At 46.1% G+C, this 19,783-nt stretch overlaps 1 protein-coding gene across 3 annotated transcripts; it reads left to right on the top strand.

Moving 5' to 3' along the window:
- Window positions 1-4,594: 4,594 nt before the first annotated feature.
- LOC112205827 (nuclear pore complex-interacting protein family member B12-like) lies at window positions 4,595-19,344 on the top strand. Of its 3 annotated transcripts, none has more exons than XM_063796739.1 (8): window positions 4,595-4,796; window positions 4,965-5,061; window positions 8,140-8,268; window positions 11,879-11,978; window positions 12,142-12,286; window positions 16,365-16,425; window positions 16,535-16,570; window positions 17,928-19,344. In XM_063796739.1, exons 2-8 carry the CDS (start codon window positions 4,987-4,989, stop codon window positions 19,188-19,190), a joined length of 1,809 nt encoding a protein of 602 aa, XP_063652809.1. In that variant the 5' UTR covers window positions 4,595-4,796; window positions 4,965-4,986; the 3' UTR covers window positions 19,191-19,344. The 3 variants fall into 3 exon arrangements, with proteins under 3 accessions (XP_063652809.1, XP_063652811.1, XP_063652810.1); XM_063796741.1 differs by having other exon boundaries at window positions 4,596-5,061; window positions 17,928-18,174; window positions 18,433-19,344; XM_063796740.1 differs by having other exon boundaries at window positions 4,596-5,061; window positions 17,928-18,949; window positions 18,995-19,344.
- The last annotated feature ends 439 nt before the right edge of the window (window positions 19,345-19,783 follow it).

Genomic DNA, 19,783 nt, shown 5'->3' with positions numbered 1-19,783 from the left:
ACAATACCAGTTTTTCTTGCATATTTAGGAAATTGAGGGTTTTTTCCTAAAACATGCGGACATATGGGAAATAGGATGCAACATTTGCACTAATGTTTCTGACACAGTTAGAGGTTTCCAAGAGATTTTGCGCTGGGGAGGCTGCTTGCTACAAGCTCCCAAAGCTCTGGGAGGACATAGTATTCATTCCTCCCTCAGCAGAAGCGGTGAGGCAAGAAGCTCTGGGGAGCACCCAGCCTTGGACTTTTAGCATAGTGTGTCAGGTCTTCATAGTTTGGGCCCAGGGCACAGAGAAGTCACAGCTCTCCGGCATCCTGTGACCTTTACCCTCTTTGCCAAGGGAAAATGTGGCCCTCCAAAGCAAGAAACTTGAGGGCATGGGTCACCCCAGACCTGGCACCTGCCCAGAGCCTGAGAAGGAAGGAACAATGATCCTCCAGCTACCTCACAGGGCTGGCACAGGTGGCCACTGCCCTGGCATCACCCAGCTGTGTTCGGCAGCCTGAACCCCATCTGTGGGGATGTGAGGAGGAAAATACAAAAGTCCTTAGGTGAACACTGAGAAGGCAGATGCAGCAGAAGCCTCCAGGCTGGAACTACCCAGTCTTGGACCTATGGTGGAGATAGAGCATAGCTGGCGATCATGAGTACTTACACTGTAAGGTCACCTGGTTGCACTATGGCCTCATCTGTGGCTCTGAAAATGAAGATTTGGAAGGAGATCATCACAGCTAATGTTTAACAAGCCCCTCCTGTGTGCCAAATCATTCACCCCTCACAACAACCGAATGAGCTAAGGATTCTCGTTATATATAGTTTATGGAGAAGGAAGTGCAGACATAAAGAGGTGAATTATCTTACCCAGATCACACAGCTGATAAGTGGTGGAGGCAGAATAGAATCTAAACAGTGTGGCTCCGGAGCCCACATGCATTGATTCGACAAGTGTTTATTGAGCACCTGCCACGGACAAGGCCTTGTGTGATTAAATAGGGTTATAATTAGTAATATAAAAATGAGAAATCACTAATGCTTTTTAGACTTAACATTTTCTTTTTTTGTAGGTTTCAGGCACAGAACTGTATATCCAATAATAGTGAAATGGATCCCACTAATTATGACCGAAATGATGATACATTTAAATGACTTGGATGTTTTATAGGTATGATCTCGTGAAACCTTGAGAGAAACTGAATGATGAATGAAACTATTGTTCCTGTTTCACACAGAAGAAAACTGAGGTTAAAAGGGGTAAAGTAATTTTGCATGGCATGAAGTAGAAATTCAAAGTACAGGAATTTGAACTTGGTTCTGTCCTTTTCTGAAGCCCTTGACCACTATAGACTCAAACATCACCTTGTTTTTCCACTCATTCAACACTTTTTTTTTTAATTGTCTAATAGGTTGGCACTCATGATGAGCCCCTGTTCTCATTCTGCAAATGGTGAAGCTCTCTATTGTCCTGACCCCACAGTTCCTGTCCCATGAGCAGGGCCAGCTCACCAAGGAGCTGCAGCAGCACGTAAAGTCAGTGACATGCCCATGCGAGTACCTGAGGAAGGTGAGTGAGTGCAGACAGATGGGGCCTGGTGCCCTTGAGCAGTTCCCGGGTCTCAGCCGCCACACATCTCATAGCGGGTGATGCTGGGGGAAGCTTACACAGTCTCAGTACTGGCTTCTTCCTCTTTTTCTTTCCATACAAGTGGCTTAGGGATGGGGTAGAGTAGTTGACTTATTTGGATGAAAACCACTATCTTCTGTCAGAAACTCAAAAGGAATCATTGCTGGCATGCTAACCTAAAGAAAAACAACCAGACAAGTGCCCAACGACACTTAAAAAGGTTATTTATTATCTTGCCAAGTTTAGGCTGGGCATGGTGACTCATGCCTGTAATCCCAGCATTTTGGGAGGCTGAGGCTGGTGGATCACCAGAGGCCAGGACTTCGAGACCAGCCTGACTAATATGGCAAAACCTCGTCCCTACTAAAAATACAAAAATTAGCCGGGCATGGTGGTGTGAGCCTGTAGTCCCAGCTACTCAGGAGGCTGAGACAGGAGAATTGCTGAGATCCAGGAGGTGGAGGTTTTAGTGGGCCGAGATCACTCCATTGCACTCCAGACTGTGCGACAGAGCGAGACTCTGTCAAAAAAAAAAAAAATTATCCTGCAAAATTTGAAAAGGAAATTCAAATCAACAGCTTCTAAACTACTTTTTAACATGACTCATAATAAGAAATACATTCTATAGTACATATATATGTTCTATAATTTTGAATAAAAGAATTAACCACATCATGTTTATTTTACAACATGTAATACATATTTTTTATTCTCCTTCATTTGTTTTGAATGCTCTGTGCAGTCTACAAAAAGTCCAATAGTAATAATTAAATTATTCATTAAGTTGAACATTATCTTGTCTTTTAAAATGATAATCTCAAAAATGATCTTTTATTTTTGAGATTTATATAGATACACACACACAGACACACACACACACACACACACACACACACATATATATATATATATATATATATATATATTTTTTTTTTTTGAGACAGAGTTTCACTCTGTCCCCCAGGCTGGAGTGCAATGGCACAATCTTGGCTCACTGTAACCTCCGTCTCCCGGGTTCAAGCAATCCCTCTGCCTCAGCCTCTGAGTAGCTGGGACTACAGGTGTGCGCCACCATGCCCAGCTAATTTTTGTATTCTTAGTAGAGATGGGGTTTCACCATATTGGCCAGGCTCGTGTCAACTCCTAACCTCGTGATCCGCCTGCCTCAGCCTCCCAAAGTGCTGGGATTACAGGCGTGAGCCACCATGCCCAGCCAAATCTAGGGCTGGAACATGGCTGCAGCATATAAAAAGAATTGAATTCCATACTTTTGTTAACCCTGTTTTTTGTTTGTTTGTAGTTGTTGCTGTTTTTGAGACAGAGTCTCGCTCTGTCGCCTAGGCTGGAGTGCAGTGGTGCAATCTCGGCTCACTGCAGACTCTGCCTCCCGGGTTCAAACTATTCTCCTGCCTCAGCCTCCCAAGTAGGTGGGACTACAGGCGCCCACCACCACACCCGGCTAATATTTGTATTTTATTAGAGACAGGGTTTCACCATATTGGCCAGGCTGGTCTGGAACTCCTGACCTTGTGATCCGCCCACCTCGGCCTCCCAAAGTGGTGGGATTACAGGTGTGAGCCACCACACCCAGCCCCTGTTTTGCTTTTGTTTTGCTTGCTTCTTAGGGTTGTTTTTCTATTTATGGTAAAGGCATTGGCTTTCCATTTGTAGCATCAATAGAATATTTCCTGTTTACAATAACCGTATGTCATAGTAAATGGTAAAGGGATTTAAAGCAGTGGTTTTCAGCTGCCAGAGGCCTGAGAGAGTTTGGGCACACTCTGTGTGATCGGGCAGAAGGCCTGTGGGAAGTTTAGCTGAGGACAGGGCCAGGAAAGGTGATGGACAGTGGGGGTCTGTCCTGGTCACCAGGCCCCTGGGTCCTGCCCACCTGCTTGGAGCTCCCCACCCATCACACATGATGCTGCCAAGCCCTCTGGGTATTGTGGGCAAATACCTTAGGAGAGAAACTGATGAGCTTTGTTTCTTGAAATGCACAGATTCCTTGGACATCCCTGAGAGATCAATCATGAAAGTCAACTTGGTTTTCTCCCCCTCATTTGGGTTCAGAATTTAAAGTCCACACACATGGGCAGTAAGATGATATAGATAAGGACATCATCACTCGGTTTCGGATGTTAAAATGTCTAGGTGGGTTACGGGTGATTTGAGATCACACAACCTTGTGCCACAAAGAGGAATTCCCAGGCCAGAGGGAGACATTTTATTGCCATGTTATGATCTTATCATTGAGTTGAAAGGCAATCTTGTTTCATTTTGGATTCTTTCTTATGTTTATGTCTTATAAGGGCACTTTGAATTTCCAAGCAAATAATAATTTTGAATTAGCTTTTAATCATTGACTTCTAGCACAGTTATATGATCAGAAACATGCTGTGTGATTTGATTGCTCTCAAATATATTGAGATTTGCTGGAACAAAATAAGTCAGGTTAATTTTTGTAAATGTACCATGCATGCTTAAAATGAATGTATGTACATTTGTTCCTGAGATACAGGTTGATGGGCGGATGGCTACATGGATGTGATGGAGATGGTTTACTATCGGGACCTTCCGTATCCTGCTGATGCTTTGTTGCTTAGGATATGAATGGCTGAGCGGAGGCTATAAAACCTGGCACTCTGCTTGGGTATGAGGTTCTTCCTGCCATCCTGCCATCATTTGTTTTTTATGTTTTGTCGCCAAAAGTGACCTTGAGGAACCCTGGGAGCTCAGGAAGGAAGGAGCGCCCAGAAGCAGGGACAGGGAGCTGGTTGGGGAGGACCAGAAATCAGGTTTGTGAAGGTTCCAGAGAGGACCTGTCCTTGCGAGGAGTGTGGGAGACTGAGATGGGGGAGGGGTCATTGGAATGATGCGGGCGCTACTTGGCATTATCCATTGTGAGGCACCACCGGGGTCATCAGGGATTGGTGGAGAGGGAGTATAAAGCCCCAGGGTTGCTAAGGGAGGGCCCAGACCGAAGAAGGTTTGGTGGATAGCAGAACCTTTTTGTCTCCCTCTAATTGCTCCTAAGCCTCACGCTCCCTTGCCCCGCGTGTCCTGTTGCTTCCCTGATCTTCTCCGTGACCTGTAGCTAAGCCTTCCACCAGCGCTTGAGTACTTAATTTGAACCGGATCCTTTCCCAGACCCTTTCTTCTTCTCCTCCTCCTCCAGGTGCCCAACAGCCCCCTTCTCCTCCTTTCCCTTCCCTTACTTCCCCCCTTCCCCTCCCCTTCCCCTCCCCCTCCCCTCCCCCTCCCCAACTCAGATCCCGGCCCGGTCCCCGTCCCCTTCCCTCCCCCCTGCCCTAAGCCACCTCCACCTCTGTCCTGGCCGCCTCAGGGCGCCCTGAAAGGACCAGGACATGCGGGTGCGGTGGATGCTCTTTTGGCTCCTCTTTTGGCTCCTGCTGGAATTTATCAGCCATCAGTGCATCTCTGTGAGTAGACGCTGGACCCGTGGGGTTTCTTCCTTTTTACTGGGCTGTGTCACGCGGCATGAAATTACACAGCTCAGGCCTGTAATCCCAGCACTTTAGGGGGCCGAGGTGGGCAGATCACTTGAGTCCAGGAGTTGAAGACTAGCCAGGGCATCATAGCGAAACCCCATCTCTACAAAAAATTCCAAAAGAGATTAGTTGGGTCTGGTGGTGTGTACCTGTTATCCCAGTTACTGGAGAGGCTGAGGTGAGAGGATCGCTTGGGCCCAGGAGCTGGACGTTGCAGTGAGCCGAGATGGCCCCGCTGCACTCTTGTCTCTAACAAACAAAATGGACCAAAACAAAGTGAAATGTCATTTGATTTGTGTCATCTGGTTTGATGACTTTTTTTTTTTTTTTTTTTAAGACAGAGTCTCACTCTGTCGCCCAGGCTGGAGTGCAGTGGCAAGATCTCGGCTCACTGTAACCTCCGCTTCTGGGGTTCAAGCAATTGTCCTGCCTCAGCCTCCTGAGTAGCTCAGATTACAATGCCTGGCTAATTTTTGTATTTTTAGTAGACCACCACGCCTGGCTAATTTTTGTATTTTTAGTAGAGACGGGGTTTCACCATGTTCGCCAGGATAGTCTCCATCTCTTGACCTCGTGATCTGCCTGCCTCAGCCTCCCAGTGCTGGGATTACAGGCGTGGGCCACCGCGCCTGGCCAAAATATATAACCTTAAGTGTAAGTTTACTAACTTTGGAAAGTACATACACCAGCATAAACCAACCCCCTTTCAAGATCCACATTATTTTATTTATTTATTTATTTTTTTGAGACAGTTTCTCCCTTGTTGCCCAGGCTGGAGTGCAATGGGGCAATATCAGCTCACCGCAACCTCTGCTTCCCAGGTTCGAGCGATTCTCCTGCCTCAGCCTCTCGAGTGGCTGGGATTACAGACATGTGCCACCACTCCCAGCTAATTTTGTATTTTTAGTAGAGATAGGGTTTCTCCATGTTGGTCAGGCTGGTTTTGATCTCCCGACCTCAGGTGATCCGCCCGCCTCGGCCTCCCAAAGCGTTGGGATTACAGGCGTGAACCACCGTGCCCAGCCAAGATCTACACTATTATGTCACCCCAGAAAGTGAACTCTCACTCTTCCCAGCCGGTCTCTTTCTTATCATAGGTTAGCTTGCTTATTCTGGAATTTCGCGTATACAGACGCATGCCATGCCATAGGTACTCTTTTGTGTCTGCTTTGTTCTGCTCAACACCATGTTTCTGAAATCATTACCGTTGTTGTATGGTTCTCTAACTCCATCATTTCCATTTCAGACTCAGCATATGCTGAGTTCAACCTGTTGAAGGGCTATCTCTGTTTAATTCACCATCTTGAAAGAAACATTTAAAATTGAGATGTTTTCAAGAATATATAGTTAAATCCTGAGGAATCCATGTAGAAATGTTATCACAAGCTGTCTGAACTTTGTTAATTTTTAAGCACTAAAATTTGATACTTATTTGTGAATGAAGTAATCTCTTCATTGTGTGTTTTTTTTTTACTTATGCTGAGATTTAAATGACAAAGATTCATATAATCCAAGAGAGAAGTATTATTTAGAGGGATTCTTTTACCATGTGATATATAATAAATGCATCCAATGCTATACATCAATTTAAAAAACAAGTAAATAACTTTAAAGAAAAGATAACTACTGGCCAGGTGCAGTGGCTCACACCTGTATTCCCAGCACTTTGGGAGGCCGAGGCAGGTGGATCATGAGGTCAGGAGTTGGAGACCAGCCTGGCCAAGATGGTGAAACCCTGTTTCTACTAAAAATACAAAAATTAGCCGAGCGTGGTGGCAGGCACCTGTAATCCCAGTTACTCAGTAGCTGAGGCAGGAGAATCGCTTGAACCCGGGAGGCGGAGGTTGCAGTGAGCTGAGATCATGCCACTGCAATCTAGCCTGGGTGACAGAGCAAAACTTTGTCTCAAAACAGAAAAGAAAAGATAAGATAATTACTTTATACTTAGCTTGTCTTAGCCATGAGTGACGGGCTGCATGTGGCCCAGGACAGTTTTGAATGCAGTTCAACACAAATTTGTAAACTTTCTTAAAACGTTAGGAGATTTTGGCCAGGTACAGTGGCTCATGCCTGTAATCCCAGCGCTTTGGGAGGCTGAGGCGGGCAGATTACCTGAGGTCAGGAGTTCGAGACCACCCTGGCCAACATGGCAAAACCCCATCTCCACAGAAAATACAAAAATTTGCTGAGTGCACTGTCAGGCACCTGTACTCCCAGCTACTCAGGAGGCTGAGGCAGGAGAATCACTTGAACCTGAGAGGCAGAGGTTGCAGTGAGCCGAGAGCACACCACTGCACTCCAGCCTGGGTGACAGAGTGAGACCCCATCTCAAAAACAACAAACCAAAACAAAAACAAAAAAATGGCCGGGCACGGTGGCTCACACCTGTAATCCCAGCACTTTGGGAGGCCGAGGCAGGCAGATCGCCTGTCAGGAGTTCAAGGCCAGACTGGCCAACATGGTGAAACCTCATCTCTACTAAAAATACAAAAATTAGTCGGGCATGGTGGCAGAGACCTGTAATCTCAGCTACTCGGGAGGCTGAGGGAGGAGAATGGCTTGAGCCCAGGAGCTGGAGTTTGCAGTGAGCCGAGATTGCACCACTGCACTCCAGCCTGGGCGACTGAGTGGAGCGGAACTCTGTCTCAAAAAAAAAAGAGGTTTTTTTTAGATCATCAGCTATTGTTAGTGTTAGTGTATGTTATGTGTGGCTCAAGACAACTTTGCTTCTTTTAATATAGGCAGGGAAGTCAAAAGATTGGATATCCCTGCTTTATACCAAGAAAGACAACACCCCACATTTGCAATGCCTAAAAACACTACCAGCCATCTGAAAAACATGTGACTTCTAACTTCTGTTCTTTTTTGTAGCAGTGGAATCCCACAGTGATATCTGAGGGATGTGGTTACCTTTTGGAGGAGGTTGACGGTTTCTAAGGATGATTCTTTCTGAGTGAAATATTGTCAGTGTCATTGACCTTTTCATTATTTCAACTATTATTATTCCAGGTTATCAATATTCTGGCTGACCATCATCATCGTGGGACTGACTTTGGTGGAAGTCCTTGGTTAGGTATCATTATTGAATTTCTGAGAAGTTATAAAGTTGTCATTACCCTCTGGACAGTTTACCTTTGGGTGAGTATACTAACTTTCTGTAGAGGTATACTTGTAATCACAAATAAGAATAAATTATATAAAACAATTCACGTTTCTGGACTTCATTATGAATATGTGGTTTTACCCAAAAAATCAGGGAAATGATTTATTAGCATAAGAATTATGAAAATATCTGCCATTTACATTATGAAAATTAAATAGGTCAGTGTTTTTTTAATAGAATGTCAACAGAGCTTTTGGTCAAAAATAAGTTTTTTTAACCTTTGTGCTATTTGTCACAAATGGAGTATGAGGTTTCGTCACTTAAATAGGAAATTCTTTCTAAACTCTTCTGCTTTATAGTTCTATCGTATGGGTGGAAGGTAAGCTTCCAGTCTCCTCTCTGAAGATTCACTGCAGAAATGAGCTGAGAACAGACAGCTTAACAGGAAAAGAAAAACATAGAACAGGCATAAACATGGGAACCAGCTGAAAAATGAGACGGCTAGAAGGGCTGGATGGTTGATGCTTAAAGAGCACCCTCTTCTGAGGGGAGAGGGAGATAGATGGAGATGTAGGCCATTTAGAGGGGCAGCAGATGATTTTTAGGGGAAATGAAAGGGCCCAAGGAACAAACAATTGGCCTGAGACAAAGTTCCTCTGAGGTCATAGGGACGAGGTGACAAACTGCCGGAAGGTGAAGGGCAGAACTGCACTGCGTCTCATGATGCAGAGAAAGCCCCAGAGAATCTCTTAGAACTGCCCTCCAAGAGAAGCAATGAAAAGTGTGTCTGGGCAGGGTAATTTTGAATGACATCATTCAAAGTGCATGTTCCCACTTGCAACTGGAGAGAGATCAGTATGTCAAAAGTCTGTACTTGGTAAGAATTTGGCTGCTAAGTTGTGCCATAATTTGTCTTTCGAGCCTTTTTTCCTTTGGGGAAGTTGAGCTCTACATTTTGTCTTGCCATTCATGACAGTAAAAATGTGGTTGTCTGGGGGCTGAACCTCCTTCTGAACAATGATCCAAGATAAAAGTACTAATACCACAATGCTTTTTTATATTCAAGGGAAGAGGAAGTATGTTTCAGTTTTACCACCTAGATAATTATCTGCCTTTCAAGATATGTAGAAAACAGAAAATATATGAGTTATGAAGATATCTAGGCACATTTAACATTCTCTATGCCACTTAGTCCTGAACAGAGAATTTTCGGTATAAATTGGAGGAAGCTTTTTTTTTTTTTTCTCTTTTCTCACCCCCAAGACGAGTCTCCCTCTGTTGCCCAGGCTGGAGTATAATGGTGTGACCTCAGCTCACTGCAACCTCCACCTCCTGGCTTCAAGTGATTCCCCTGCCTCAGCCTCTCAAGTAGCTGGGATTACAGGTGCCCACCACCATGCCCAGCTAATTTTTGTATTTTTAGTAGAGTCGGGGTTTTACCATGTTGGCCAGGCTAGTCTCAAAACCCAACCTCAAATGATCCACCCGCCTCAGCCTCCCAAAGTGCTGGGATTACAAGCGTGAGCCACCACGTGAGCCAGGGGAAGTTTTTAAATTTACCACTTTTTAACAATTCCATTTAGGAAAGTTCAGTTGAGTTGTTGGACTTGGACAACTTCGCACCTCTCATCTTTGTCCTTGTCATCTAGTCATCTATACCATTACCTCCTAAGCAGGGACATCATGGGTGCCACGAAGCATTCATGCGTGATGGCATTTCTTTGCTTCTCATTTCTTCATGTGTTTGACATTTCTCCTAGCTCCAAACTGGGCCAGCTACCTTTCCTATGAAATCTAGCAGTAGCTGTGGGATTGACGTGGTTGCTCTTTTCATCTTTTTAGATTACCCATTGCTTCTCTTGAAATCCTAGTACATGATTTTTTTTTTATCCTATGTGCAGAAATCAGGAAAAAACAAATTCTACAAAGAATTTGAAAGATATTATTTCAGGCCAGGTGTGGTGGCTCATGCCTGTAATCCCAGCACTTTGGGAGGCTGAGGCAGATGGATCACTTGAGGTCAGGAGTTCAAGACCAGATGGGCCAACATGGTGAAACCCCATCTCTACTAAAAAGACAAAAATTAGCCAGGCATGGTAGCGGGCACCTGTAATCCCAGCTACTTGGGAGGCCGAGGCACAAGAATCGCTTGAATCTGGGAGGTGGAGGTTGCCGTGAGCCACGGTAGCGCCACTGCACTTCAGCATGGTTGAGAGTGACACTCCGTCTCAAGAAAAAAGTCATTTCAATGACTACCTCAGGAGATTCATAGGTATCTGACCCACATCTGAGATGGGATTTGCATTGCATTTTAGCTATGATGAGAACAAATATTTAATATCTTCGAAGATTAAAAGCATACTGTGATAATATGGAAATCTTGGTGGGAATTCAGTCATTAGTGAGAATGTTTTGCGTTAAGTTCAAACCAGCCTCAATGAAGCTGATGTGAGGGAAGGCAAAGTGAACTCTGAGTAGAGCAGGGACAGAAGGAAGATGCTCCAGTGCAGATCAGGAAGGAGCAGGGGGTGAAATGTTACAAATTCTAGAACTCAGAGAGCTGAAGGTAATTACTTCCTTTTCAAGTTGTGAAACATGTTAACCTGTGGTAAAATACTTATAAGATGATAATTACCATCTAACCGTGTTGAAGTGTACAGTTCCGTTGTGTGAAGTATATTCATGTCATTTTTTTTTTTTTTTGAGACGGAGTCTCACTCTGTCACCAGGCTGGAGTGCAGTGGTGGGATCTTGGCTCACTGCAACCTCTGCCTCCTGAGTTCAAGCAGTTCTCTTGCCTCAGCCTCCCAAGTAGCTGGGACTACAGGCGTGCGCCACCATGCTCAGCTAAGTTTTGTATTTTTAGTAGAGACGGGGTTTCACCATGTTGCCCAGGATGGTCTCCATCTCTTGACCTTGTGATTCACCCGCCTCAGCCTCTCAAAGTGCTGGGATTACAGGCGTGAGCTACCGCACCTGGCCTATTTTTTTTTTTTTTTTTTTTTGAGACAGAGTTTCAATTTTGTTGCCCAGGTTGGAGTGCAATGGCACAATCTCAGCTCACCACAACCTTTTCCTGCTGGGTTCAAGTGATTCTCCTGCCTCAGCCTCCCGACTAGCTGGGATTACAGGCATGCACCACCATGCCTGGCTAATTTTGTATTTTTAGCAGAGACAGCATTTCTCCATGTTGGTGAGGCTGGTCTCAAACTCCCGACCTCAGGTGATCTGCCTGCCTCGGCCTCCCAAAGTGCTGGGATTACAGGAGTGAGCCACCGTGCCAGCCTCATGTCATTCTTGTGTGTGTGTGTGTGTGTCTGTGTGTGTGTGTGTGTGTGTGTGTGACAGAGTCTCATTCTGTCCCTCAGGCTGGAGTGCAGTGGTGTGATCTCGGCTCACTGCAACCTCCGCCTCCCAGCTTCAAACGGTTCTCTGCCTCAGCCTCCCGAGTAGCTCGGATTACAGGCCCCGCTGCCATGCCTGGCTAATTTTTGTATTTTTAGTAGAGACGGGGTTTCACCATCTTGGCCAGGCTGGTCTTGAACTCCTGACCCCGTGATCCACCTGCCTCGGCCTCCCAAAGTACTGGGATTATACGCATGAGCCACCGTGCCCAGCCGTCATTCTTATATTATTATTTCCTAGTTGTCTTTCCTGAAGACTATCTTCCAGTCTGAAAATGGACATGATGGATCCACAGATGTACAGCAGAGAGCCAGGAGGTCCAACCGCCGTAGACAGGAAGGTATGGCTCTGTTGGAGTCCCCATAGTGTGGAAATGAGTTTGCCCTGGAAAGGGAAAGAACAGCTTCTTGCCCTCAGGTTTCTCACCTTCTCCTCTCCTCACTCTCACCAAGGGCTGAGGTCCATTTGTATGCACACAAAGAAAAGAGTTTCTTCCTTTCCAGGAAATAAAATTGGCCGGAAAGACGCCATTACTCTACGGAGACATGTGAAAAGAAAAGTTAGAGATAAAATCCATAAGATGAAGGTGACACCGAAAATCAACCATCATGACAAAATCAATGGAAAGAGGAAGACCGCCAAAAAACAGTAAGATGTGCCTTGACACAAATACTGTTGTATGAACCATGTGCCAATCAAAGTAGACAACTGTAAAGTCCTTGAGAATATTTTCTACAATATTTGTGGCAAATTCAGTGGGTTCAAAATTGAGTTTGTCCTTTCTGCTTCATTAGTTTAAGCTGTATAATTCCTTTCCCTTCCTACATTCTTGTTTGTCATTTTTTCGGGGGAAGAGGAGTTGCTAGTACTGGCATTGGTTTTCCTTTCTCTCTCTCTTTTTTTTTTTTTTTTTTCCTGAGATGGAGCTTTGCTGTTGTTGCCCAGGCTGTAGTGCAATGGCACAATCTCAGCTCACTGCCTTTTGGGTTCAAGCGATTCTCCTGCCTCAGCCTCCCAAGTAGCTGGGATTACAGGTGCCCACCACCACGCCCAGCTAATTTTTGTATTTTTACTAGAGATGGGGTTTCACCATGTTGTCCACGCTGGTCTCGAACTTCTGACCTCAGGTAATCCACCTGCCTCAGCCTCCCAAAGTGCTGGGATTAGAGGCATGAGCCACCACAGCCAGCCTTTTTTTTTTTTTAATTTTGAGATAGAGTCTCGCTCTGTCGCCCAGGCTGGAGTGCTATGGTGCAATCTTGGCTCACTGCAACCTCTGCCTCCCAGTTTGAAGCAATTCTGCCTCAGCTTCCCGAGTAGCTTGGATTACAGGTGTGTGCCACCACATTTGGCCAATTTTTTTTTTTTTTTTTTTTTGAGACAGAGCCTCACTCTGTCACCCAGGCTAGAGTGCAGTGGCATGATCTTGGCTCGCTGCAACCTCCACCTCCCAGGTTCAAGTGATTCTTATCCCTCAGCCTCTTGAGTAGCTGGGACTACAAGCATATGCCACCATGCCCGGATAATTTTTGTATTTTTAGTAGAGGCGGGGTTTCACCATATTGGCCAAGCTGGTCTAGAACTCCTGACATCATGATCCGCACACCTCGGCCTCCCAATGTGCTAGGATTACAGGCATGAGCCACCGTGCCCAGCCCAATTTTTGTAATTTTAGTAGAGACAGGGGTTCACCCTGTTGGCCAGGCTAGTCTTGAACTCCTGACCTCAGGTGATCTGCCTACCTCAGCCTCCCAGTGTGAGCCACCACACCCAGCCTGGATTGTTGAATTCAATGCTTGGGTCACCTCCAGATTCATTTTCACAGTCTTTCATGTTTTGGTCATATTACATTGTATTTTGCTGCCATATGACTGATCTTTCTTTGTTAAAAGTGAGATACTTGTTACAAAATATTTAGCAATGAATTGAGGCCTAGTAGCATGTTATCTTGCTGCAGAAGAGATGGGAGTCTACTTCTGGGGGATGGTCAGGGGTCCTCCATACAGGCTGCAATTGAGGTCATCGGTGCAGGCTCAGTCCCTACAAAGGCCAGGGTATTTCCTGTCCACCTCTATTCTGATGCATGACTCTTCTGGGTCTCAACCAGAGCCAGTGGACTTCAGTATGGGTCGCTTTCATTGGCAGACCCTCAATCCACTTGTTTTCCATCTAATCCCATGCATGTGTGCAAAAGCTGCTGTGCTTCTTTGCATCTCAGTAGTTCCTTCTGGAATTCAGCAATGAAACTCAGGGAAATGGGTTCCAAATGCGAGGCTGACTTTCGTCCTGGGTTTCCTTCTTCTCCATCTTCACCTCATGTCTGTTTACTGCCATGTTAGCAATTTGATGTATTCAATCATGGGTTTTATATTCTGTTGGGTGTCCCCCATTGTTCTCATCGGAGATCAGAAGCTTCAGATGCACTTATGCCAACTCAAGAGTAGAATGCTTCCTTAGCTTCCCTCCAGAGTCAGGTTTTGTGTTTCTAGTTCCCAAGTGCACAGCAGGAGTAGTGATGTCCTCACTGGCTTCTCATTTGCATTAAACTGTGAGCTTCTTTAGCGTGGGGACAGGACCCTGCTCCCATTGCATTCTCAGCACCTCACCACACACTCCTTGTTGGAGGCCACTCCAGACAGCATGTGCTGAAGGATGCCCTGTGGTCAGAAACAAGTTGATTAACTTTCTCTTTGAAGTGTTTTCATCCCTGTTTCCTAGCGTTCTGGGAATTTTACACATCCTTCCTATAAAACCAAGTATCAGGTGAGATCCTTAGGATCAGGACCATGAATCAAGTGGTGTGAGGGCAACACAGCAAACTTACCCTTTTTAGGCCGTTTCCTTTTTCTGCCCTCAATCTCTGTGAACTGAACCTTGTTAAACTCAGTCAACACCAGGGTGGATGGTTTGCCATTGTCACCTATTTTCAGGACATAACACCCTGACTTAGGAGCCATTCCAATCATTTGTAATTCAATAGATGCGCCCAGCATTCAGATTGCCTTTTCTCTCAACCAGGATCTTTAAAGTCGATGACAAGAGTTCCAGTCCTGAATCATGGCAAAGTGCAGTAGTGAACTGCGGGGTTAATGACACCATATTCTGGAAGGATCTCTCTATGGCTGATGGTCTCAGTTCCGGCATCAGCCTCTGACTGAGAATCAGGTCTCACACAGGAGGAGTCAGATGAGGAGCAATCCTCTGCTTCCGATGGAGTTAGTTGTGATGAATTGGTGAGGTCTGGTTTTTCACACTGAACTAAAATGAGCTTTCGCTGTGTCAAGCACAAGACTGACCCCAGAAACACACATAGTGCACCTCATAGAAGCTTTTAATAGTCTTTATATTTACTAAAGAATAGGACTAACTATGGAACTATGAAGATGAGCTGGAAATGACAGGTGACTTGCCAGCAGGCCAGAGTGTGACTTTTTTTTGTCCCTCAATGGGAGGTATCAATTCTCCCTTCGGTTGTGAGAATCAGTTGGTTCATTTGTGGAAAGGTTGCAGGGGGGATCTTTGAATCACAGCCTTCAGATGCCAGAAGGGCAGAGGGAATCCCACACGGGCTGGTGGATCATGTGTGTGCATTTCTCTCCCTTCTAATCTGAGGAAACTAAGCATGAAAGAATGTGAGCATGCAGAAAAGGAGAGGTAGGTATCAGAGGCAGAGGAAAATGGGAAATTGGATACGAAAGAAATACACACCTACAAGTGAGTTCAGAAACTGAACCCCACCCTCCTGGGAAACGCCCATTGGAGTGTTGTTTTTAACCTTTGTACAATGTTTAGACCCAGTAAATGCAGAAATAGAAACAAATGGTCAGAAGACATATCGTGAGAGAGAGAGAGAGAGTTCACAAAACAGAAAACAAAGTACCTTAATATTTACCAGTGACCAAAAGATGTGAAGTAGCAAAACGTCTCCTGACCCCATTGCCAGCTAGACTGTGTGGAAACTCGGTTCATACCAGCCATTCTGGGGGGGGGTGAGTTGTTGTCATCCTTAGGAAAGTGTGTTGTTGTAGGATCAACCACATCCTTCAAAAGGACTATGCCTGTTTATAAGCCCAGCTGTTTCTGCCCTGTGAAACACGGTGAGGATATTAATACAAAGAGAATACAGCTTTATGAGAAAAGATGCTCAGTGAAGGATGAATTAGGGATATACTGAGAATGGGGAAGGAAACTATCATCTCAGAAGTCAGCAGGCAGTAAGCAAGAGGAGGAATCAATATAGCAACAGTTTGGATCAGACTGTACAGTTTTTTTGTTTTTGTTTTTGTTTTTCTGAGATGGAGTCTCGCTGTGTCACCCAGGCTGGAGTGCAATGATGTGATCTTGGCTCACTGCAACCTCCGCCTCCCAGGTTCAAGTGATTCCCCTGCCTCAGCCTCCCGAGTAGCTGGGATTACAGGTGCCTGCCACCACGCCTGGCTAATTTTTTGTATTTTTAGTAGAGAAGGGGTTTCACCATATTAGCCACAATGGTCTCAATCTCCTGACCTCGTGATCCATCCGCCTCGCCCTCCCAGAGTGCTGGGATTACAGGCATCAGCCACCGTGACCGGCTCAGACTGTACTCTTATAGCCATCTGAAATACGTTTTCTAGGTATAGATAGATTGTGTAAGGGTACAGTTGTGAGGATAACAGAAATATGGCAGATTATTTAAAATCATCCTGAAAGTGGTGCTTTATCTGATGAAAGTGATTGTAATCCATAGGAAAACGTATCAACCTGCGCAAGAGTTGCGGCGGCGGGCAGAGGACTACCACAAATGCAAAGTAAGGAGCTTCCTCCCCGCAGTTGCAGGATAGTTCAGTGCTGATGCAGATGATGCCACGGCCCTTAGACTCTCTCAACATTCAATTTCTCATGTGTTGGCTTTTTCAGATCCCCCCTTCTGCAAGAAAGCCTCTTTGCAACTGGGTAAGTTTGCTTGTTTTCCTTGCTTTTGGACATAGTCTGCCAGGTCCGGACCTGGATACATTTTTCTCCCTACAGCTCTGTGCTCAAGCCCTGCAGAGGGAGATGGCAGAGAGAAAGGCTGCCTACAAGCATCACAGTCCCATCCCTGTTGGTAACCGTGTTGTGCAAAAACACTTTCATCCCCACCCAGTGGGGCCCCTGATCTAATATTCTAAGTGTCAGAGGTCCCGTATTTGTAATAGCAAATGGGCCCTGACTGTAAATTAGTGAAGAGTGAATGTAACTTATTACCCACAGGGACAATTCCAAATGAAGGCCTTAAATGATGCTCAGCTAAGCTGGTTCTTGTGTGGCCTCTGTACCTTCAAAAGCTGCCGAGTCCTATTACACGTGATGGGACTTGTACACTTGAAGTGAAACACAGTTTTAAAACTTGCTTTGTTTAGAATTCCCACCTCATTTTTCCATGGACAAAAGTATTCTTCATGTTTTAGTGCACTTACAATTTGGTATTACCTGGGAGTGAAAAGAAATATTATAGCCATGCCTAACTGACTCCTTGAGATAAGATTGTTCTGTCAGAAAACCCTCTCCCAGTTCCCCTGCAGCTCTTCAGGAATGCACATCTCTCCAGAGCTCTTTGTTCTCATGGGTGGCACCTCCAGAGTGAAGAAGATCCTTTGTCAAGAAGGGAAACAGAGGGGAAATGAGAGGGGCCTGCAGGCAGAGCTGGAATCAACTTCCACTCTGCCTCTTGCAAGCTGTGTGACCCTGGGCACAATTTCTCCTTCCTCTGGAAACCTCTGTTTTCTTAGATTTGGAGCAGGGTGGTCACACTGACCTTGCAGAGTTCTGAGAATCAGAGACAGAACATAAAAGGCCTGGAAAACATTCTCCAAAAAGAAGCTGCAACATGTGTGGACAATGGGCTTTTCACGCCTCTCTTACTGTCTCTTACTGTCTGTTGACCTGGTGCAAGAAACATGCTCTGGTGATGGCTGTGAGGGAGGAATGAGGATAGACATAGACACTCCTGTGTCTCAAACATGCTTCTTTATTACTCTGTTATGACTCTGTCTTCCCTGGGGCAGGACCCCAGCCTGCCTACATTTGCAGACAGACACAGTGGCATGTGGAGACAACAGTGTGTCCCAATGACTTTTCTTTACCCCCCAGCTGTCGGCAGTACTCAGTGGAAGGGTGATATTATGACACTGATACTGCTATTTTGAAACCTGGAGGATGGAAAGGTGCAAAAATCTATCACCAGCAACAGAAGGTGCAGACTGTGTTGGTGGCGGTAATTTTGTCCATCAAATGGATATGTGTGAAAGCATTCCCTCCTTTGTCCCTACAGGTCAGAATGGCGGCAGCGGAGCATCGTCATTCTTCAGGATTGCCCCACTGGCCCTACCTCACAGCTGAAACTTTAAAAAACAGGATGGGCCACCAGCCACCTCCTCCAACTCAACAACGTTCTATAACTGAAAACTCCCTGAGCCTCAAGACACCTCCCGAGTGTCCGCTCCATCCCCTTCCACCCTCAGCGGATGATAATCTCAAGACGCCTCCCGAGTGTCTCATCACTCTTCTTCCACCCTCAGCTCCACCCTCAGCTCCACCCTCAGCGGATTATCATCTCAACAGGCCTGCCGAGTGTCTGCTCTATCCCCCTCCACCCTCAGCGGATGATAATCTCAAGACACCTCCCGAGTGTCTCATCACTCCCCTTCCACCCTCACCTCCACCCTCAGCTCCACCCTCAGCTCCACCCTCACCTCCACCCTCACCTCCACCCTCAGCTCCACCCTCACCTCCACCCTCAGCTCCACCCTCACCTCCACCCTCAGCTCCACCCTCACCTCCACCCTCAGCGGATTATAATCTCAACAGGCCTGCCGAGTGTCTGCTCTATCCCCCTCCACCCTCAGCGGATGATAATCTCAAGACACCTCCCGAGTGTCTCATCACTCCCCTTCCACCCTCACCTCCACCCTCAGCTCCACCCTCAGCTCCACCCTCACCTCCACCCTCACCTCCACCCTCAGCTCCACCCTCACCTCCACCCTCAGCTCCACCCTCAGCTCCACCCTCACCTCCACCCTCAGCTCCACCCTCACCTCCACCCTCAGCTCCACCCTCACCTCCACCCTCACCTCCACCCTCACCTCCACCCTCACCTCCACCCTCAGCTCCACCCTCACCTCCACCCTCAGCGGATGATCATCTCAAGACACCTCCCTTAGCTACTCAGGAGGCTGAGGCAGAAAAACCACCCAAACCCAGGAGGCCGAGGGCCGATGACGTGGACCCATCATCGCCCGAACCCAAGAGGCGGAGGGCCGATGACGTGGACCCATCATCATCCACACCCAAGAGGCGGAGGGCCGATGACGTGGACCCATCATCGCCCAAACCCAAGAGGCGGAGGGCCGATGACGTGGACCCATCATCATCCACACCCAAGAGGCGGAGGGCCGATGACGTGGACCCATCATCACGCAAACCCAAGAGGCGGAGGGCCGATGACGTGGACCCATCATCATCCAAAGCCAAGAGGCGGAGGGCCGATGACGTGGAACCGTCATCACGCAAACCCAAGAGGCGGAGGTTGAGTTAGCTGAGAACAGGCCATTGCACTCAAGCCTGAGCAATAAGAATAAAATTGAGTAGAACAAAATAAAAAAATCAAAAAACAAAACAAAACCCACACTCCAAAAACAAACTAACAAAGAATAAATAAATAATATAAAAATAAAATATATACTGCAGTCCTTATGTTATTGCTTTGTTTCGATATCTGGTATGATTGCCTGAGGGACCTGAGGTTTTTAATCATGGGGTTTTTTTTAATCTTTAGAAGTGGTTGGTTATGTAAAATATTATTATTATTATTTTTTGAGACTGGATTTTGCTGTGTCACCCAGGCTGGAGTTCAGTGGCTTGATCACAGCTCACTGCAGCCTCAACCTCCTGGGCTTCAAGCAATCCTCCTGCCTCAGCCTCCCAAGTAGCTGGGATCACAGATGTGTGCCACCACGCCTGGCCAATGTTAAAAAATCCTTTAACTTTTTTGTAGAGATGCACTCCTGGACTCAAGCGATCCTCCTACTTGTCCTGACCACCAGCCCCTTTCTGATAAACATTTACACTGTTTATTATCTGATGCCATTTCTATCTTCTTCCTTGTCGTCCAGACATCAAATAATTAGG

Source organism: Pan troglodytes, chromosome 18 (genome assembly GCF_028858775.2).
Source record: "Pan troglodytes isolate AG18354 chromosome 18, NHGRI_mPanTro3-v2.0_pri, whole genome shotgun sequence".
In the NCBI taxonomy this organism is placed as follows: domain Eukaryota; kingdom Metazoa; phylum Chordata; class Mammalia; order Primates; family Hominidae; genus Pan; species Pan troglodytes.
This window is presented reverse-complemented; position numbering and strand designations above follow the sequence as displayed.